The sequence below is a fragment of the Nuphar pumila genome, chromosome 2 (genome assembly GCF_984573655.1).
Source record: "Nuphar pumila chromosome 2, dmNupPumi1.hap1.1, whole genome shotgun sequence".
In the NCBI taxonomy this organism is placed as follows: domain Eukaryota; kingdom Viridiplantae; phylum Streptophyta; class Magnoliopsida; order Nymphaeales; family Nymphaeaceae; genus Nuphar; species Nuphar pumila.
In genome coordinates, this window is record NC_143250.1 from 98,149,916 (window position 1) to 98,170,732 (window position 20,817).

General features: G+C 38.2%; 2 protein-coding genes across 2 annotated transcripts; one reads left to right on the top strand and one right to left on the bottom strand.

Moving 5' to 3' along the window:
- Positions 1 to 3,869: 3,869 nt before the first annotated feature.
- On the top strand, positions 3,870 to 5,545 carry LOC149846334 (ethylene-responsive transcription factor ERF069-like). Its single transcript, XM_089997954.1, has one exon. It carries the CDS (start codon positions 4,539 to 4,541, stop codon positions 5,322 to 5,324), a length of 786 nt encoding a protein of 261 aa, XP_089854080.1. The 5' UTR covers positions 3,870 to 4,538; the 3' UTR covers positions 5,325 to 5,545.
- A 7,344-nt stretch (positions 5,546 to 12,889) lies between these two features.
- Positions 12,890 to 20,817, bottom strand: LOC149846335 (cysteine desulfurase 1, chloroplastic-like). The gene is made up of 6 exons (XM_089991016.1): positions 20,801 to 20,817; positions 20,623 to 20,684; positions 20,399 to 20,462; positions 13,533 to 13,591; positions 13,232 to 13,431; positions 12,890 to 13,030 (listed from the first exon to the last, which is right to left on the bottom strand). The coding sequence occupies exons 1-6, from the start codon at positions 20,815 to 20,817 to the stop codon at positions 12,890 to 12,892; spliced, it is 543 nt and encodes a 180-aa protein (XP_089847142.1).

A 20,817-nucleotide genomic window follows, 5' to 3' on the forward strand; every position in this document is an offset into this window, starting at 1 on the left:
TATAGCATATTTTTATCAAGATTTTGACAAACCCATCTAGCTTATACTATACCAAGATTTCACGATTCAAAAGAACATGTTTTTATGTTGAAACAACATGACTCAATGTGTGTGTGTGTGAAATTGTACTTTGGGATCTCACGATTTAAATTATTTTGACTCAATCTAACCTTGTATATGTGTTCAACTTGGTCGATTTGCTAAGGATCAGCTCTTGCATCATGTTTTTTATTAAAAAAAAGTTTCTTTTTATGTTTTGTGATGACAAAATTTTGTACATTTACAATAATTGATTTTTGCATCACTGAGACTTGTATACAAGTTGAATTTGGCATCCAAAAGCCGATCCTTATTGAAAAAGCATGTAGATCACATTTTCAAGATCAGAATTACCAAAGAAAAAAAAGAAGCCTTTACTAAGTCGTTAGTAGGTACAAATGATTGTAGCACACACACACACACACACACACACACACACACACACACACACACACATATATATATATATCCATCTCAAACCTACCAAATGAACGTTTTATTGGATTTTTGGTAATTTTTTCAAATTTTTGGCTGTACAGATGTGATCTATATGCTTAATTTTATAGGAATCAGTTCTTGGAGCATTTGATTCCCATGCAAGGATATGTTTTTATAAGCAACATACAATTTTCATAAATCTTCAAGGCTCCAAATACCATCTTTTATATTCAAAGTTCATTATCCAAGTGTGATTTCTAGTAAATCAATCATGCTGAACACATCTATGGTCAAATTTTTTAAAAAAAATACCAAAAAATTTCTATTTGATAGGTTTGGGATCGTTTTCATTGGAGAGGTTTTCATTCCCTTATATATATATATATATATATATATTGTAAGCTGTTGATTTCTTAAACCTTATAAAAACATATCAATGCATCGGAATCGAATGCTCTATAAGAAGTGATTCCTGTAAAAACTAGCATATAGATCACATCTGTATGGTAGAAATTTGGAAAAAATACCGAAAATCCATTTGCATGTTTCATTTAGCATCATGCCATTTTGTTGCTTTATATATATATATATATATATATATATATATATATATATATATATATATATATATATATATATATATAGTGTGTGTGTGTGTGTGTGTGTGTGTGTGCCCGTGTGTGAAATATGTTAAAATGAAGCATGCTAAATGAGTTTTTCAAAATTTTTGATGCTTCTTTCACGATTCCAACCCCTTAGATGTGTTTGTCATGATCGATTTAGTATGGAACGATGCCCAGACCACGTGTTTTCGATAAAAAAAATGATATTTAGAGCCTTGAAAATTTACAAAGATTTTGGACATGTGACATTTGGAATGTTATAAAAACACATTCATGCATTAAAATCAAACTTTTCAAGAGCTGATCCTTATAAAATCAAGTATGTAGATCACATATGTATGATCATAATTTAAAAATAAAATAAAAAATTTGAAAAACCCATTTAGTACATTCATTTAACATGTTTCCCTCAATATATATATATATATATATATATATATATATATATATATATATATATATATATATATATATATATATATATATATATATATATATATATATATATATATATATATATGGGAGTACCTACTCCCATGTTAGAAATAATGGTTGTAGGTTGTATATTCTCAATTAAATCTTATCGATACACTCAACATAGTTTATTTGATAGAAATCATCCTTTGGATCATGTTTTTGGACATAAAAATAGTTTTTTTTAAAGTATAAAATTTTGATATATCGTGAGCCATTGATTTTCAAAGTTCTTCAAAAACATATATCTATGCTATAATCACATGATCCAAAACTTGTTTTCTACTAAATAATGCTTATAGATTATATCTATAGGGTTTGATTAACCAAAAAAGTTTTAAGAAATTTGAAAACCTAAAGTTTTTATTAGGTGGGAATGTGTACTCTGGGAGCACCTATCATTACCATCTATCTATCTATCTATCTCTCTCTCTCTCTCTATATATATATATATATATATAAGAATATTGAAATTGTGCTTTCTAGTAGTATCACTGCTGTATTTTTTGCAGCATTCGTCGTTGTTGGAACTATGTGGTACAGTTCTGCAACTTCTCGATCAAATTATTTGGTCCTACTCGTTATCAGTGGTGTCAAGGATATTTTCATCAATATATATATATATATATATATATATATATATATATATATATATATATATATATATAAAGAGAGACTGTGGAAATTGGCTCCTCCTAATTGTTCATATGGTGTGAACAATGTGAGTCTTTTATGTTTCATGCCATGTCCAATAAATCTAACCCCACATATGTCTTTAGCATGATCACTTTGCTAGGAATCAACTCTTGGATCATACTTTTTTTTATGAGAAAATATAATTTTATGAGCTTTAATATTTATAATAAATTTGAGCCATTGATTTTTTGAATCCTTATAAATTCGTGCTCATATTTTTTATTTAGATTATTCAAAAGCCAATTTAATGTAAGTCACATCTACAAGGTCAGATTTCCAACAAAGTATCAAAAAAATGAAAATTGAGATTGTCCATACCCTTCTACCGTTAGGAGGAACCAATCTCTCTTTTATATATATATATATATATATATATATATATATATATATATATATATATATATATATATATATATATATATATATATATATATATATATATATGGAGAAACTCATGTTAAATGGTTGTGAAGCAGATCTGCCACTTTTCAAGAGCCTCTAAAAGGAGCCACATTTACTTTGGACAGAGAGCCCCTAATCTATTAATTGCTAAAATGAAGACCAATTATATCTATCCCAACAATATCTAAGAGTTGCTTATGCACTTTGAGAGAAAAAAAGGAAAAAACAAGTTTAATGGTTGTTTGAAAGGGATTGCTCTCCTACTGACAATCTGTTAAGACACCCTAAATTATTGGAAGCAGATCAGGTGATGCTGAACATGAGTGTTTTTGCTCATGCCGACATCATGGCCGTCTGTTTGTATTTTGGATGAATGCCACATGGTTTTGTTGAGTTTTGAGTTTTTTAAAATGCAAATCTGATGGCCACGATGTCAGCATGACCTGATCTGCTTAGTAAATTACTTCACTTTCTAACCACTCCCCCCCCCCCCAAATGTTAACCAACAGAACAAATTCCACAAGTATTAAATGCACAACAGTATATGAGAAATTTGAGGTTCTTAATTAAAGCAATGAGTGGAAACATTTTTTGTCAGAATGAAAAATTGTACACCAGTATAATGGTTGCCCGGCTTATAGGGCTGGTAAAGGAGCCAAACCAACCTAACAAGGTGTTACAAACTCAGATTGTTTCATATGCTGAGCCAATCCGAGTCGAGTTTATGCACAAGCTTGAGCTAAGCTAGCGGAGCATGAGTTCTCATTTACAAAAATTATATATTTTTTCATAGTTGAAAATAATAGTATATGGACACTAAACCTATAAGCCAAGATCGAATTAACTTGTTTATAAAATAAATAAATATTTGTTACCAACTTATAAACAATAGGATTCAAAAGCCAAACAATTCAATTATTTTCACTCTATGATATAAAACATATGTAAAATATTAATTAAGGAGTCTATACAAACTGAGTTGATCCGCTGATCTTGTTTTCCAGCCCTACTGTCATAACCTTGTTGTATTGCAGTAAAATGGGCGAGGATTTGCAGACTAAATCAGGGTGAAAGATTTTTTCCTTTTTGAGAAGCCGTACTGACTCAACCGAGACCCGAGAGATTGGATATAAATACACTAGCTGACCCTTTTTGCACCCTCCAGGCTTCGTTTTTACTCCTTCTCTCCAGAAAAAAAAAAGAGAGAAAGAAGAAATCTTCTCTCTAGAAAAGTAGAAGAAGAAAGAAAGAGATTTCATTGTTTAACCGCGGGCGGATTCTCCGATCGGTTGTTTTCCGGTCATTGGATTCCCTTCCTTGGAAAAAATTTCCTGAAGGTTTCTTCCTTTTCTATTTTTCTCTCTTTTTTCCGAAGATTTTCGATGGGAGAGAATAAAGGTCCCGCCTTTCCTTCCCTCACCTTGTTAGGATCCAAAGGAGGCTTAGATCGGTGAAAGGAAAAGCAGGAGGATTGAGGGAATCGTATTCCCTAGCTCAGGAAAGCGGAGGCACGCACGGGGGCGAGCGTCAGCCTTTTGGCGATTTCCGAGAACTTTTCTCGGTTGCGATCTTCCGTTTTAAAGCACTAAGCAGGAAGAGGCGTAAAAAAGGAAGAAGAGAGCTAAAAACCCTGGCCTTGACTTCCTTTGACCTAAAACCCTAATCGATTTGCACTGAAATAGAAGAAAAACGAGGAAGCAGAGAAAGCTTCCTCTTTTTCCCGTTCATGACCGTCCAGCGTCCGATCCGCGAAGCGAGAACTGGGGCGTCTAGAGAGTTCTAGAAGTACCGGATTCGTCGTCGAAGTTCCGGATTGTGATTCTTGACGGCGTTCGTTTTTTATGTTGGAGAGGGATCCTCGACGGCATGACGAGGAGTTTTCCGGCGGCGATCGGACTAGAAGCCAACGACCGGAGCGATCTCTCTACGGCTTCAACTTCCGGCAGGAGGATCGGGCCTAAGGTTGTCCGGGTCTGCTTCAACGACGTAGACGCTACCGACTCGTCCAGCGACGAGGAAGGTGGCCGCTTCTGTAGGCTACGGGTCAAGAAGCACGTGATCGAGATCAAGATCGCGGCCCCGCGGGAGCCGACGCCGGAGAGGAAGCGCCGGAGGATGATAGAGCGGCGGCGGCCGCAACTCCGCCAGGAGGCCGCAGAGGCGTCGGAAGGGCGGAGGGAGAAGTTCCGGGGAGTACGGAGGCGGCCGTGGGGCCGGTGGGCCGCCGAGATCCGAGACCCGACCCACCGGAAGCGGCTCTGGCTCGGGACGTTCGACACCGCGGAAGAGGCGGCCACCGTCTATGACGACGCGGCCGTGAGGCTCAAAGGCCCCGACGCGGTCACTAACTTCTCCAAACCGCCCCCGACGCCGTTCGTCTCCTCGCCGACGTCCGTCCTCCCGTCGTCGATCGGGGACGCCGCTCCGTTCGACAAGCCGCCCTCTGAATCCGAGTCGGAGCTCGCAGTCTTGGATTCCGGATTCGAACCGTTCGGGGTCGGGGTGGACGTCTTCTCCTGGTCGGCTCCATCTTCTCCGTTCCCCTTCTTTTCCGACGTGGCGTGGCCGGCGAGGCATTGGCGGGACGACTTCGGCGAGCTGGACGACCTTTTGCTCCAGATCGGCGATTGTCTGCCCTCGTCAACGTCATGATTCATCCCGCTTCCCGCGCGCTTCCCTCTGCAGCCTTATTTTGTCGTCTTCCGTCGGCTCTGCCACGTGGTAAAAATGCGGTGGCAGATTTTGTAACTTCTCCTTCCGCATCCCATTTTTGTTTACTTTCCTACGTTTTTTTTTCCTTTCTTATTTTTAGCTCTTCCTCTTTTTTGTAGCGTAATTTACCAAGCTTTAAATAAGAAAAAAAAATAAGCGTATCCTGTTGAAGAGTTTTTGTATTACATGAAGTGAGAAAAATATCTCGAGCAAACCTTGTATGGACCACAAGACCCGGATGGACCCATGAAAGATACACGGTCAAGGTCACGGGTTGGTCCAACCGGGTCAGTAGTAGAAGCGGTTTTCTGCGACGATGTTGACCCTTAACCGGACCTGCAGGGTCCGATGATCTAATCCTCCTCATTGGCCCAAGATCTTTATGGGCAAAATTCTCAGTCACTGAGTTGGGTTTGTATCAGGTACCAAACTTCACCTGAACTTGAGAACCCGTTGAATGTAATTCGGGTCAATCCGAACCCAAGCCCCACTCATAGGAGGGTCAGGTTTGGGTTATGATTTCTGTTGAATATCTGACCCTACCCGACTTGACCTAGATTTGGGTTGAATATCCGAACCCAGCCCAAGTAACACGAGGGTCACGCTTGGCTTATTCTATATGCATTTTTAATGAAAATAAGCTCCTCAAATCGTATGGATCTAGATTTGGGATTTCATTTGCTTGATCCGACAAAATCTGAACCATAGTGAAGTTTTATCTGCATATCAGGACCACATTATCATATTGGGTAGGAAGATCGGAACTAGAAATTGATAGAAAACAAAAAGCACACGGACTCATTTAATCTGTAAACAAAAATTTCTCTTCTGTTTCTGTCATCAACCTTGAGTTCACTGTCTAAGGGAAATTCTAGATAGTATTTGCTACCCTGAAACTTTCTTGCCTTAATTTCCCGAATGAGGAGAAGAGAAGGATTGGTTCAAGCAAGTTTTCATTTTGGAGTTTTATCAAAAATTTACTTGTCTAGTTGGCATTTTCTGCATCCTTATGTGAATGATTTTAGGGAATGAGGAAAATGATTTGGAGGGATTTTTTTTTTTCAGGACACCTACAAATTGCTTGAAGGTTTCAAGTTACAGATCCTTTGAAGTTCTGTATTGTTTGAGATACTAGCTAAAGAAAATTGAAAGAACACTATAAGAAAATCATGGATTAGCGACGGCTTATATCCATCGTTAATCCGTCGCTAAGCCGTCGCTAAACAGTTTAGCGACGGATTAGCGACGGATTAGCGATGGATAGAGGCCATCGCGAATTTTTGCTCGCTAATTAGCGAAAAAACTTATTTGTCGTTAATTCCGTCGCTAATTTGCGATAGATTAGCGACGGACATTATCCGTCGCTAATCCGTCGCTAAATCTTAAAAAAAAATAAAAAAAAATGATCCCTGTCGGGCGGTATTCCGGCAGCAATAAGCCGGACTTATACCGCACCCGACAGGCATCGTCGTCCTCCGTGAACCGGCGTCACCGTCGTCCTCCGTGGACCGATGCTCTCCGGCGTCGCCGTCCTCCATGAACCGGCGCCATCATCTTCCGTGAACCGGCGTCGCCGTCATCCTCCGTGAACCAGCGTCGCCGCCCTCTGTGAACCGGTGTTGTCCTCCTCCGTGAACTGGCGCCGACATCCTCCAGCGATCGCCGACCGTCCTTCGGCGTCGCCGTCCTCCTTGAATCGGTGCTCTCCGGCATCGTCGTCCTCCTTGAATCGGTGCTCTCCGGCGTCGCCGTCCTCCATGAACCGGCGCCGTCATCTTCCGTGAACCGGCGTTGCCGTCATCCTCCGTGATTAACCAGCGTCGCCGTCCTCCGTGAACCGGCGTCTTCGTCCTCCGTGAACCGGCGCCGACGTCCTCCAGCTATCGCCGACCGTCCTCCGGCGTCGCCGTCCTCCACTCTCATGTACATGCTCTCCAACGCACTCTCCGACGTCGACGTCCTCCGAAGAAGTCGGTTTAAATCGAGCGCGATCGATTTAAATTTCGAAAGGGAGAGAGGGAAAATTTCGCGCTCGGTTTAAATCGAAAATTAGCGAGGGATTTAGCGAGGGAATTTTTCCGTCGCTAAATAGCGACGGATTAGCAACGGAAAAATTCCCTCGCTAAATCCCTCGCTAAAATGTTTTTCTGGTATTGAGAATTAGCGACGAAACAATTGTTGTCGTTAATCCGTCGCTAATTAGCGATGGATTAGCTAGAGAAAACTTTCATCGCTAATCCGTCGCTACTTAGCGACGGATTCATGAAGAAAGTTTTCTCTAGCTAATCCGTCGCTAATTTGCGACGGAACAAATCCGTCGCAAATTTCCGTCGCTAATTAACATTTTTCTTGTAGTGGAACAAAAAAAAATCGGAAAATAACATATTAGAGTTAGAATTTTTTTATCAGAGAAGGAATTGATAATTACCTCCTCTTGGTGAAAAAATAAAAAATAGGAGAAAAGGACTTGGGACCAGTTTGTACCAATGTTATCAGTATCGTTGGGTATCGGCAGAAAATCAATACTACTGCAAGCCTGAATCGGCTATTTTTTAATAAATGTAAAAAATACTAAAACATAAATTTTAAAATTATTTTAATGTTTTAACACCCATCAAATTATGATTGACATGTCATAATTTTTTATTATTTTTGAGCCAATATAGAATGATTCACTTGAGTATCGGTATAGGCCGATACAGCTGAATCAGTGGGCAAACGATTCGGGGCTGATACCTACATTGGTTTGTATGTCACTTTCTTTTGCTGCCCCTTTCTGACTGTTTGATTTCACGAACAATGCTGGACAAGGACACCGTGTTCTGTCCAGTTCTATCCTGACCATATTGGACAGTGACAACACTTTTTTTTAGCATTTGCATAAACTATGTTAGAACATCACCGTCCATGTGTCTCGTGTTTCATTGTGGATAACTTTGACAGATATACAATATGGGTAGGATAGTTCACTCAATAAATTAAAAAAAATAAATAAATATAAAAAACTCTAAAATCTAAAGTATACCTAAAAAGAAAATGGATTTAGCATGATTTACACAATAATTACAAAAATTAAAATTAAAATACAAAATCTCTAAACTCTAAAGCATACGAAAAAATAGATTTAGCATCGTTCACTCAATAAATTACAAAAATAGGGATTAAAATATAAAATCCCTAAAATCTAAAGCATATAAAAAAATTCAGATTTGACATTATTTAATCAATAAATTATAAAAATAAGGATCAAAATACAAAATCTTTAAATCTAAAGCATAACCGAAAAAAATAAGATTTAGCATCACACTTAATAAATTGTAAAGTTAGTGATTAAAATATAAAACCCCTAAAATATAAAACATACAAAAAAATATTGTATTTAACATCATTCACTCAATAAATTGCAAAAATAAGGATTAAAATATAAAACTCCTAAAATCTAAAGTATACTAAAAAAAAAAAAGATTTAGCATCATTTACTCGATAAAATAAAATAATAGGGGTTAAAATACATAACTCCTAAAATCTAAAGCATATTTAAAAAAAAATACATTTAGCATATATTCACTCAATAAATTATAAAAACAAGGATTAAAATACAAAATTTCTAAAATCTAAGAATACTTGAACAAAATTTGTATTTAACATGCATTCACTCAATAAATTATAGAAATAAAGATCAAAATGTAAAACCCCTAAAATTTAAGCATGCCTTAAAAAGATCATATTTTTCAAAATCATCCTCATTTTTTATTTTGCTAACTATGGATTGACAAGATTTAGTGGTGGGCAATGGTCCGGGTGGCCCAGTGGGCCAAGCCAACCCTGTTGATCGGGTTTGGGTCAAGGTTTTAGGAACTGACTCGCAAGTTATCGATCTAAAACCTAGCATGTTATATACATGGATCAAGCTTGAGTCGGTCCACGGGCTACTAGGCTGACCTGACGGGCCTGAACTACCTAATTAATTTTTTAGTAGTTGATTGCATAGATTATATGAGAAATAAAAAGATAATTACATAGACACATTAATCTTTCATTTAATTCATTTCTTTTGATATTATAGGAATTAATTTATAAAGTTGATTAAAAATTAACCTACAAATGGGTTTGGGCTGGGTTGGATCGACCCCGCTGAACATTGATCCATTGGGCCGGGTCATGGGCTGCTCTTAAAACGTGAGCCCTTTAAGAACCGGGACAAAACCCAACCCATTAATAAATGGTCTGGGCCATCTCGAGCTGGGGCGCAATTAAAACCCGATGGGCCGAACTCTAAGTGAGCTTGGGCTGGGCTGATGCCCACCCCTAGCTAGATTTCACTTGACAGAAGAGTGCATTTGCCCTAATTAACATGTAACACGTCTAATTTTTTTTGGTTAAAAGTTGAGTGATTCAATTGGAGTCACCTCCAAATCGGAAACGATTAACCTAAATCGTTTTCAAAACAATTCAAGGTCCAAGATGATGTCGATATCATTGAGTCCCACTTCTGTTCGGCTGTTCCTTGATCGGGTATGACCCAATCTCTACCTGTATCGAATCCTGCAGGATCAGAGTTTGGTTACAAAGAAGAGCTCTGATTAATTATCAAGGTCCGACCCATGAGGTCTGATTCAGCTTATGAAAATTTATACCAAACTCGGGTCTGACCCGAGTTCTGATTAAGATCCGTAAGTTTTCAACATGAAAAAAACTTACAAAATATCATTTTTACCAGGTCGGGTTTATGAAATTCCCATCGGATCTGGGTATAATTTTTCTGATGAAAAATCGTGTCTGGTTTATTTCATTCCCATCGGATCCAGGTTTGGACCTACACATTTTAATGACAGTCAGACCCCATTGACACCCCTAATTTCTTCCCACAACCTTTCCCCAAACAAGCCCTTAATGAAGTGGAAATCTAACATTGGACATTTGCTTAATTAACTAGAAGGTTTACCATGACCTGACCCGACCCAAATTTCTGATTAAGACTCCCAATTTTTCAATGTAAAAATGATAAAAAAAAATGGTTTTATTGGGTTTGGTTCATGTAGTTCTTATGGGGTCCAATTATAGTTTTTCTTATAATAGACTCAATTATTTCCAGGTCCAGACCCGATACCATACCCGAAAATCTGGTCCAAGTCTGATTCCACCTGGTCTGAACCAAACCCGACCCGTTGACACCCCTATAATTAACTCCATGTCGGACAAGAAAGGCTTTGGCCCCACAGCCTTATCCTCAAATGTTCATGTTCGCATGCCTGGTCGGAACAGACGCCACGCAGAGCATAATTATTGGCCATCGACGGTATCTGTTCCCCCACGTGCTACAATGAGATTACTTCGAATCTTTTCCAAAGAAGTAGGTCGTTTTCGACTGGGTCCCACACAACATAACACGGATTTTTTCCATAATAATGCTGGGGTTAGGCAGACCCCTACCTGTGTATTGATGAGATCAGAGAATAGTTACAAAAAAAAAAATGCTGGCAGTGGCACTCTCTGAACAAAGCAACGGTTAAATCAATACAACATGCTATGCAAATACTATTGGGGACTTTGCAAATAGTGAAAAAATGGTAGAAAAAACATGGGTGTGAGAGAAAAAATAATCAACTTTTTCAACCATTCCAAATAAGAGAATTTTTTTTGAAAAAAAAAAGTTTTTTTTTGTAAAAAGTGTGATTTTGTATAAAGAAAATTCCTCCACCCCCATAGGTGGAGCAATTTTTCCTATCAAATTTTATTTTTATTATTATTAGAACAACCATTCACTTACGGCACATCTCATGCTACAGAAAGAGTTCCTCCATCTTCATATACCTTTCACCCACCACCATTTCCGGATCTCTCTCTCATTCATTTTTCTCACATTTTGCATTTCATTTTTCTTGAGCTACACAAACGAATGAAAATGTTTTATTTAAAAAATATCATATCAAAACTTCTCATAATTAAGCAAAATTTTCTTTCCAAGTGAGAATTTTTCTTGCTTCCAAACATGCCCAAAGGACAAAACTAAACTCCCCAAGAGAAAGGACCAAAGAGCTAACATGGGTCGGCACATATTTAGGAACCACCAGCTTACATATACAAATGGAGCCTAAACATTATCTCGTTTATCTGGATAGGTGGTGCATGCAAACCCTCCGCATTTTGTCATAAAGTTCGTTGGCAAACAGGTCAGACTCTGGTTCAGATCTGGGCATTATGAAGATCGACGTAATCAGATCAAGCACAATTGGATATTCCGGTTTCAAATTCGGAAACAGACGGAGGATAGCTAAAAACCGAACTGGATCAAACCAACTCAAAATCCAACATTACATGAATCCATATTCTGATTTTAGTCGGATTCGGATTTATTTCAAATTCAGTCTCAAATTTGGATGCAAAACTCTATAACAAGTCCAGATCCAATTATTTAATCGGAATCAACTTTGGCAACCGAATCTGACTAAATGGGTTCAGATTCGATAAGATATCCAACCTGAATCTGAACTATCTACATCACAAATGAAACTTGACCATGAAGAGTACCACAAACACTGATCAGGGTCTTCAATATTGAATGAAAAATGCAAGATCAGGTTTTACCCAACTCAACATGGACCAAGGTTACCAGGCTAGAAAGAGGAGATGGGAAACAAAAACAGAAGCTAGGTATTTTAAAATTTATAGGCGAGAAGAGATAATCAATTTAAAAGAAAAGCAAGAATAAAAAAGAAAGTGATGAGAAGCAAAATACCAATCGAACGAGAAGGAAATAAAAACTAAAACAAAAAATGACGATTCTTATATTTTATGATTTTGTAGCGTAAAAATTGAATTCTTTCCAAAATCTAAAAATGATGATTGTCAAGTTAGAGTGAATAAGAAGCATGAAATGAAACACATGAAAAGCACGACAGAAACACATAGGAAGCATGTAAGAAAGCAAGAGAAAAACATGTGACAAGCATGGGAAAATCAAGATTTTCATCAAATTTCGAAAGCGAAAAGTTTTGTAATTCCCACCCATCTATGAAACTTCCGGTAACACTGGCATGGATCGAGTTTGTACCCGGACCTGGACCATTGTGCCATATAGGATGCTTGGACTTGTTTGCAAGTTTCTTTCAATAAGCTCCATCTGGCCTGACCAGGTACATACTACCTAGGTGCATGATCCCATATAAGCTTCAGCCCATCTTAAAGGCATAAGCCTGATTGGACTAGGCCTAGAGCCCCACCAATCAATCTATCAAGCTAATTCCCCAAAGCCTGATGGGCCTCCATTCTATAGACTTCTTGGGAGGGTCTTCGCTCCATACAATAAAAATACATGCATGCTGCTACTACTGCTAATGAAACAGTTATATACACAAGAACTGAAAATCGCAGAATGTGAAGCTTAAAAGATGCATCACCCTCTCCCCATTGCATGCAAAAAGAAGGGTGCAAAAACAAGAATTACGGTTGGCTAAAAGGAGGGTGCCAGATTGTTACTGAAAAGAGATGAAGAAGCTCACTGTCTATTTAAGGGCCTGGATAAATCTATCAACATCATCTTTGGTGTTGTAAAAATAAAGGCTCGCTCGTGCGCTTGCGTTCACGTTCAAAAATCTGTGGAGTGGCTGGGCACAATGGTGGCCAGACCGGATGGCAACTCCATGCTGGGGAAATCCAAACATCATTGTTAGAACAAGAGATGCCGTCACTTGCAGAGATGCCCTGTGCAAGTATGACCATGCATATTTACATGATGCATGCTTATGAGCATGTAGGGCATCAAGTCAATATAAAGCTCATTATCTGAAAGGTGCAATCCCAGCTTGATCCAATAAATGGTCACACACACATATATATACACACACCTGCTGATCGAGAAAGGTCTCAATATCAGTTGGATGTATGTTGGTGTTGTTGAAAGAACAGAGAGCGGCACGCTCAACAGTCTCTGAAGGAGCAGGGCCATAGATGTGAATGTTTGGCACCAACTCGAGGGCATGGTAGAGATAATTGGCCAGCTCTAGCTGAAACGGATACAAGAAACGAAAAGATTTCATGGGGATCCCTAACATTAGCAGAATATCATGGAACAAAGCAATGAAAGTATAGAGGAGACGGTGACCACCTCGTAACTATGAATCATCTGCATGCCAATGCTTGACAGACAATCAATTGCTGCCCCCAGTCCAATGGCTTCACCAATTGCAGGGGTTCCAGCTTCAAATCTACCCACAAGCATTGAGATACGAGATTAGAAAGTGAATAAAAAAAAACTCCACCAACTTATGTAATTGTGAAACAGAACAGACTCGCAGGGAACTCCGTAAGCATATCACAAGTTGACTCTGTCGGGTCTAATAAATGCCTGAATTATATGAATTGTTTTTCCAGTAATGATGAAAATGCCTCAAATAACTAGCAGAAGGATTGTTTGCAAATGAGCCATGTTATACCAACCTAGTGAAAACAGGATTTCAGAAAAGAGAATTCAAGCCTAGAGGCACGTTCTTAAGATCGCTATCTTTAGAACTTCAATCGCCCCACTCCGGAAATTCCGAAGATGCGAAAAAGGGTTTTGTTACGACTGAGTTCCCAGGATACAACTAGGCTTGAACCTCAAGAGAGTCACTGCTTCGCAAGAACAGATGACCTCTCCCACACATGAACTCTGCAAGCCAAACCGAGAAGAAAGAAAGGTGAAAACTGGAGAGTCAGAAATTCTGATATCCAAAAGACGAAGATAGAAGATATTTATAACCTTTTAGAGAGGCCAAAACGTTTTGCGATAAATGAGATTAAAGGCCATAAATCTGACAGTTTGAAAATAGGATGAAAGGTACCTGAACGGTCACCCACCTTTTACTGTCAATCAAAGGCCTCCAAAACCGTCTAACAGTCACAAAGCGCCTTAAACTCAATATAAATGCTAATAAAACCTTTCAAACGGCCAGATGTCTCAAAACCGAAAAATCAAAATGGATATTTGCGCCTCATATGCACCTCGCACCGCTGCGAGCGTGCAAAGTGCAAAGTGCAAAGTGCAAAGTGCAAAGTGCAAAGTGCAAAGTGCAAAGTGCAAAGTGCAAAGTGCAAAGTGCAAAGTACAAAGTGCAAAGTGCAAAGTGCAAAGTGCAAAGTGCGCCATCAAAACGCCACATTGCGCCTCAAGCGCCCTTGCGCACGCGCGCGCGTGTGCGCGAACGGCGCGTCCGTTGCTGCACGATGCGCAGCAACGTCCGCAATCCACCTAAATACTCAAGGCTTACCAAAGTAAAGAATAGATTACAAACTCTCTATTTAAACCTCTTGAAAAGCTTTTCTCTCTTAGATATGGGACTAAACTTTTCAAAACACTTTTGATAGTAACCATTAATAATTTAAAACTTTCCTAACAATCCCCCACTAGTTTTAAAATATATTTGGCTTGCATAGAAACCTATGCATTAGTGAGAGTGTCTGCATGACTTGAACCCCCACTATTTGAAAGAAAACCTAAATTAACCAAGGTGCTAAGTGGACTTACCTTGAACTTAGCTCCTTATATTGTTAACGGAGTTTTCAATCATACATCGGTTTCCAAAAGTTCGATTGTGTGGATTTCATGTTGGCACATTTAGAGCCTTGTGCTTTCCTGGATTCATGAGTGCTCTAGAGAATTGCCAATTCTCATAAGAAACGGCTCACATTTCAACACTCATATAGGTGAGTTTGTCTAGGTGTACTGTAACACACACCTTAGCCTTAAGGCCTACAAACTCATTAAGAGCTATTAGCTCAACCCTCATATTAGTTACAGCTCATGAGCACACATCAGTAATGGGCTTACATAAATATGCTCAATATCTGTCATTCACCAATTCGTTTCCCATTGAACCTATGCATGTGGGATCTCCAACGCTCTAGGTTGGGTATCCTTAGGTGATGACTTAATTGGCTTAATTCCCATTCCCCTCGATGTTTTATTGATGACATCTCTCGAAAGGCCTTTCGTAAATGGGTCTGCCAAATTTTGACATGACTTCACATATTTCAATGAAATAATATTGTCATCAATCATTTGTCTTATAAAACTGTGTCTTAGACTAATATGTCTAGACTTCCCATTGTATTTCATATTACCTGCTTTACATATAGCTGATTGGCTATCACAAAACATTGAAATAGCAGGTATAGGCTTCTCACCTAGTGGAATATCCACTAGCATATTCTTAAGCCATTCAGCTTCTCTACAAGCAGATGCCAAAGCAATAAACTCAGATTCCATTGTAGAATGAGTTATACAGGTCTGTTTCTTAGACCCCCATGCAACTGCTCCTCCTCCAAGGGTAAAAACCCAACCACTCGTAGACTTGGAATCTTCAAAGTCAGTATTCCAACTTGCATCACTATACCCTTCAATAACAGCAGGAAACTCGGTATAGTGAATTCCATAGTCTAAAGTATGCTTTAGATATCTAAGAATCCTGTTCACTGCATTCCAGTGTTGATGACCAGGATTATTAGTGTATCTACACACTTTACTCATTGCATAGGCAATGTCAGGCCTTGTGCAGTTCATTGCATACATAAGGCTACCTACAACACTGGCATATTTTAATTGTTGAACACTAGCACCATCATTAGGAGTCAATTTCATATTTGGATCATATGGGGTGCATGCTGGTGAACTATTAAGATATCCATACTTTGTAAGAATTTTCTCAATATAGTGTGATTAACATAATATGATGCCATTTTTATTTCTTATTATTTTGATTCCTAAAATAACATCTGCAACACCCAAGTCTTTCATACAAAACAAGGAAGATAAAAATCTTTTTGTTTGATTTATGCATTCACTATTGTTACCCAAAATAAGCATATCATCAACATATAAACAAATAATAATAATTGAGCCACTATCTACTTTACTGTAGACACATTTGTCCGCATCATGAATTTTAAAACCATTATGCACCAGAGAACTATCAAATTTTTCATGCCATTGCTTAGGGGCTTGCTTTAATCCATATAAGGATTTCTCAAGTTTGCAAACTTTGCGCTCTTGCCCTAGCACTACAAAACCTTCAGGTTGCTCCATATATATCTCTTCATCTAATTCTCCATTCAAAAAGGCCGTTTTCACGTCCATTTGATGGATTTGAAGCTTATATATGGCAGCCATGGCAATCAGAACTCTAATAGTAGATATTCTGGTTACAAGAGCAAAAGTATCAAAATAATCAATACCTTCTTTTTGTTTAAAGCCTTTTGCAACCAAACGTGCTTTAAATTTATCGATTGTACCATCAGCTTTTAATTTCTTTTTGAAAATCCATTTGCAGCCAATAGTTTTGCAACCAACAGGTAAATCCACTAATTTCCAAACATTATTAGACATAATTGATTCTATTTCATCATTAATAGCTTCTCTCCAAAAGGCAGCATCTTGAGAAGACATAGCCTCTTGAAAAGACACAGGATCATTCTCAATTAGAAATGTATAAAAGTCAGAACCAAAATTAGTTGGTTTTCTAATACGTTTACTGAGTCTAACTTCAGTTTCTGGTTCATCAACACATTCATTAGAATATTCAATCATGTCATTTACAGGAAGTTCATCTACTATAATCCGGCTGCCATCAAGAAGAGAATCAAATGCATTTTTATGTTCTATGAAAGAAGCATCTCTAGATTCTACAATAACATCATTAATAATGTCCAAAAATCTATATGCTTTACTATATTCAGCATACCCAACAAATGCACATTTAAATGCTTTAGGTCCAACCTTCTTCCTTTTATTTTCTGGAATTTTAACATATGCTAAACAACCCCAAACACGAAAATAACTAAGATTAGGTTTCTTACCAAAACACAATTCATAAGGTGATTTATTAGATTTGGAATAAGGAACTCGATTAAGAATATAACAGGCAGAAAGTATAGCTTCTCCCCATAAGTTGGAATGCAAACCCGTATTAAGAAGCATAGCATTCATCATTTCTACAAGTGTTCTGTTTTTCCTTTCTGCTACTCCATTCTGTTCAGGAGTTCTAGGAGCTGACGTTTGATGGATAATACCATTATCTTCACAGAATCTATCAAATTCTCCACCTAAGTATTCACCTCCTCTATCTGTTCTTAAATGTACAATCTTTGTTTTAAACCTATTTTGTACTTCAGCTAGATAAAGAAGAAATTTGGAAAATGCTTCAGATTTATGTTTCAACAAATAAACATAACAAAATTTTGAGTAATCATCTATAAAGGTAATAAAGTACCTATTGCCACCACGACTCAAAACATTATTCATCGTACACACATCAGAATGCACTAATTCAAGCAATTTATAATTCTTTTCTACACTAGGAAACGGGAGTCTAGTTAGCTTAGTTTGAATGCATGTCTCACACTTATGTTTATGTTCTATTTTCACATGACACGGAAGAAGACCAAAGTTATTCATATTATGAATGCAACGAGAATTTATATGTCCTAATCTTGAATGCCAAAGAAAATAAGAGTCAACCATATAAACAGAAGTAGTAGCTTCATTTATGCTCATCTTGAACATACCACCAGTGGCAAACCCTTTTCCTACAAAGATTTTCCCTTTGGTCACAGTTACAATCCCAGACTCAATAACAATCTTAAAACCATTTCGTGACAGGAGATCTGCAGAGATTAAATTTTTCTGAACTTCTGGAGCATAGTGGACATTCTCAAGTGTTAGGACTTTCCCGGAGGTGAACTTAATTTCCACACTCCCTTTTCCCAGCACTTTAGTTGAGGAAGAGTTTCCCATAAAGAGATTGCATCCCTCCCCCACTACTTCATACGACTTGAACAAGTTCCTGTCGTTTGCCACATGAACAGTGCTTCCAGTATCCAGGTACCAGTCCTTATTTGCAGCCACCATAAAGGTTTCAGAGATTACAGCAACAAGCCTCTCCTCTGACTCATTTGGCTTAGGACCAGTCCTCTTCCGTTCTCTGCATTCTCTAGCAAAATGGCCAAACTTGCCACAAACATAGCAACTAATTTTCTTTTTATCAGTTGGCTTTTTCCCTTTCACAAAATTCTTTTTGATTTTCTGGGTTTTCATGATTTTGCCACCCTTGTTACTAACAAAATTCACTTTAGGATAACCTTCTTTAGGACTCGAATTCTTTTTGTCACGAAGACGAGTCTCTTCCTCAATTCTGATGTCCTTAAGAAGGCCATCTAAAGTGATTTTCTCATTTTTATGTTTTAGGTGATTCCTATATTCTTTCCAGGAATCCGGCAGCTTCCCAATAATGACAGCAACTTGAAAGTCATCATCAAGATACATACCTTCTCCTTTGATCTTATAGGCCAGTATTTGCATCTCATGAATTTGAGCAAGTATAGGCTTATCATCAACAATAGAAAAATTAACATACTGATCTACTATAAACCTTTTGTTACCAGCATCTTCTGCATTGTACTTGATCTCGAGAGCATTCCACAACTCTCCAGCCGACTCCAATGGTGAATACAGGTCAAAGAGTGAATCGGCTAAAGTGTTCAGGATATGCCCTTTGCATCTGTAGTTGTCAGTATGCCACTTCTCTCGCTCTTTCTTCTGTTCTTCTGTCTCAACTTCTCCAGCAACGACAGTGGGACAAGACTTTTTGAGGACATAGTCGATATGCAGTTCAGACAACAAGAAAGATACCTTTGATTGCCACCGCTTGAAGTTTGACCCATCAAATCGATCAAGTTTTTCAAGGTCACGGCTAAGCAGATTGATGGAGTTGGATGTCGAACCAGAGGCCATGAATGAAGTTCTAAAATTGTTATACCAACCTAGTGAAAACAGGATTTCAGAAAAGAGAATTCAAGCCTAGAGGCACGTTCTTAAGATCGCTATCTTTAGAACTTCAATCGCCCCACTCCGGAAATTCCGAAGATGCGAAAAAGGGTTTTGTTACGACTGAGTTCCCAGGATACAACTAGGCTTGAACCTCAAGAGAGTCACTGCTTCGCAAGAACAGATGACCTCTCCCACACATGAACTCTGCAAGCCAAACCGAGAAGAAAGAAAGGTGAAAACTGGAGAGTCAGAAATTCTGATATCCAAAAGACGAAGATAGAAGATATTTATAACCTTTTAGAGAGGCCAAAACGTTTTGCGATAAATGAGATTAAAGGCCATAAATCTGACAGTTTGAAAATAGGATGAAAGGTACCTGAACGGTCACCCACCTTTTACTGTCAATCAAAGGCCTCCAAAACCGTCCAACAGTCACAAAGCGCCTTAAACTCAATATAAATGCTAATAAAACCTTTCAAACGGCCAGATGTCTCAAAACCGAAAAATCAAAATGGATATTTGCGCCTCATATGCACCTCGCACCGCTGCGAGCGTGCAAAGTGCAAAGTGCAAAGTGCAAAGTGCAAAGTGCAAAGTGCAAAACGCCACATTGCGCCTCAAGCGCCCTTGCGCACGCACGCGCGCGTGTGCGCGAACGGCGCGTCCATTGCTGCACGATGCGCAGCAACGTCCGCAATCCACCTAAATACTCAAGGCTTACCAAAGTAAAGAATAGATTACAAACTCTCTATTTAAACCTCTTGAAAAGCTTTTCTCTCTTAGATATGGGACTAAACTTTTCAAAACACTTTTGATAGTAACCATTAATAATTTAAAACTTTCCTAACAGCACCATGAACGCTACTTTCTTTTTTAACAGATACCACATGAACGGTATTGTGTTGGGCACAGTCTTGCAGAGGGTAACATTGTAGTTACTACAGGAAACAAATCCCAAGTAACAAAAGGAAAAACAAAATCATTTGTACCTGCTAACAAAAAAATATTGCCTAGGCAAAAAATGAAAAAAAAAATGAAATGAACTTCGATAAAACCATGGGAGTTAAATGATCTAGTAAAAAGAGGTTGCTTTACCAAGAATCAGCACCAGCTATTCCAACTATACAAGATTCTTCTTGCACATACTAAACTGCAGACTCATGATAGCTTTCGAAAATTTTATAGAGCAAACTTACTAAAATTGGATATTTACCTTGAAGGAGGATCAGCATAAGTGGAATGATCTAGAAATACATCTGCGATCATTTCTCCACCACCTACCATGAATCATGTAGAACAAAATGGATCACAAAGCAACAAAATATACATACTGCAACCATAACAATAAATTTTCTAAAAATTTTGACATCGACAAAACATATCGAGTGGCTACAAAAAAACACAAAGAAAGAAAAAAAAGGTAAACAGAAAGAATACCTAAGAAAGGAGGCATTGCAGCCAAGAGCTCACTTTTACCATACAAAAATCCGAAAGAGAAACTAAAAAATACAACTCATTCCAGGAATGTTGATACAAGGAAATACTCTAATAGTGGAAGGTAAAATCATGCATTATGATTAGTTACACATGGCAAAGTGGAAGATGTTGGTCATACCTGACCTTCTTGGCCAT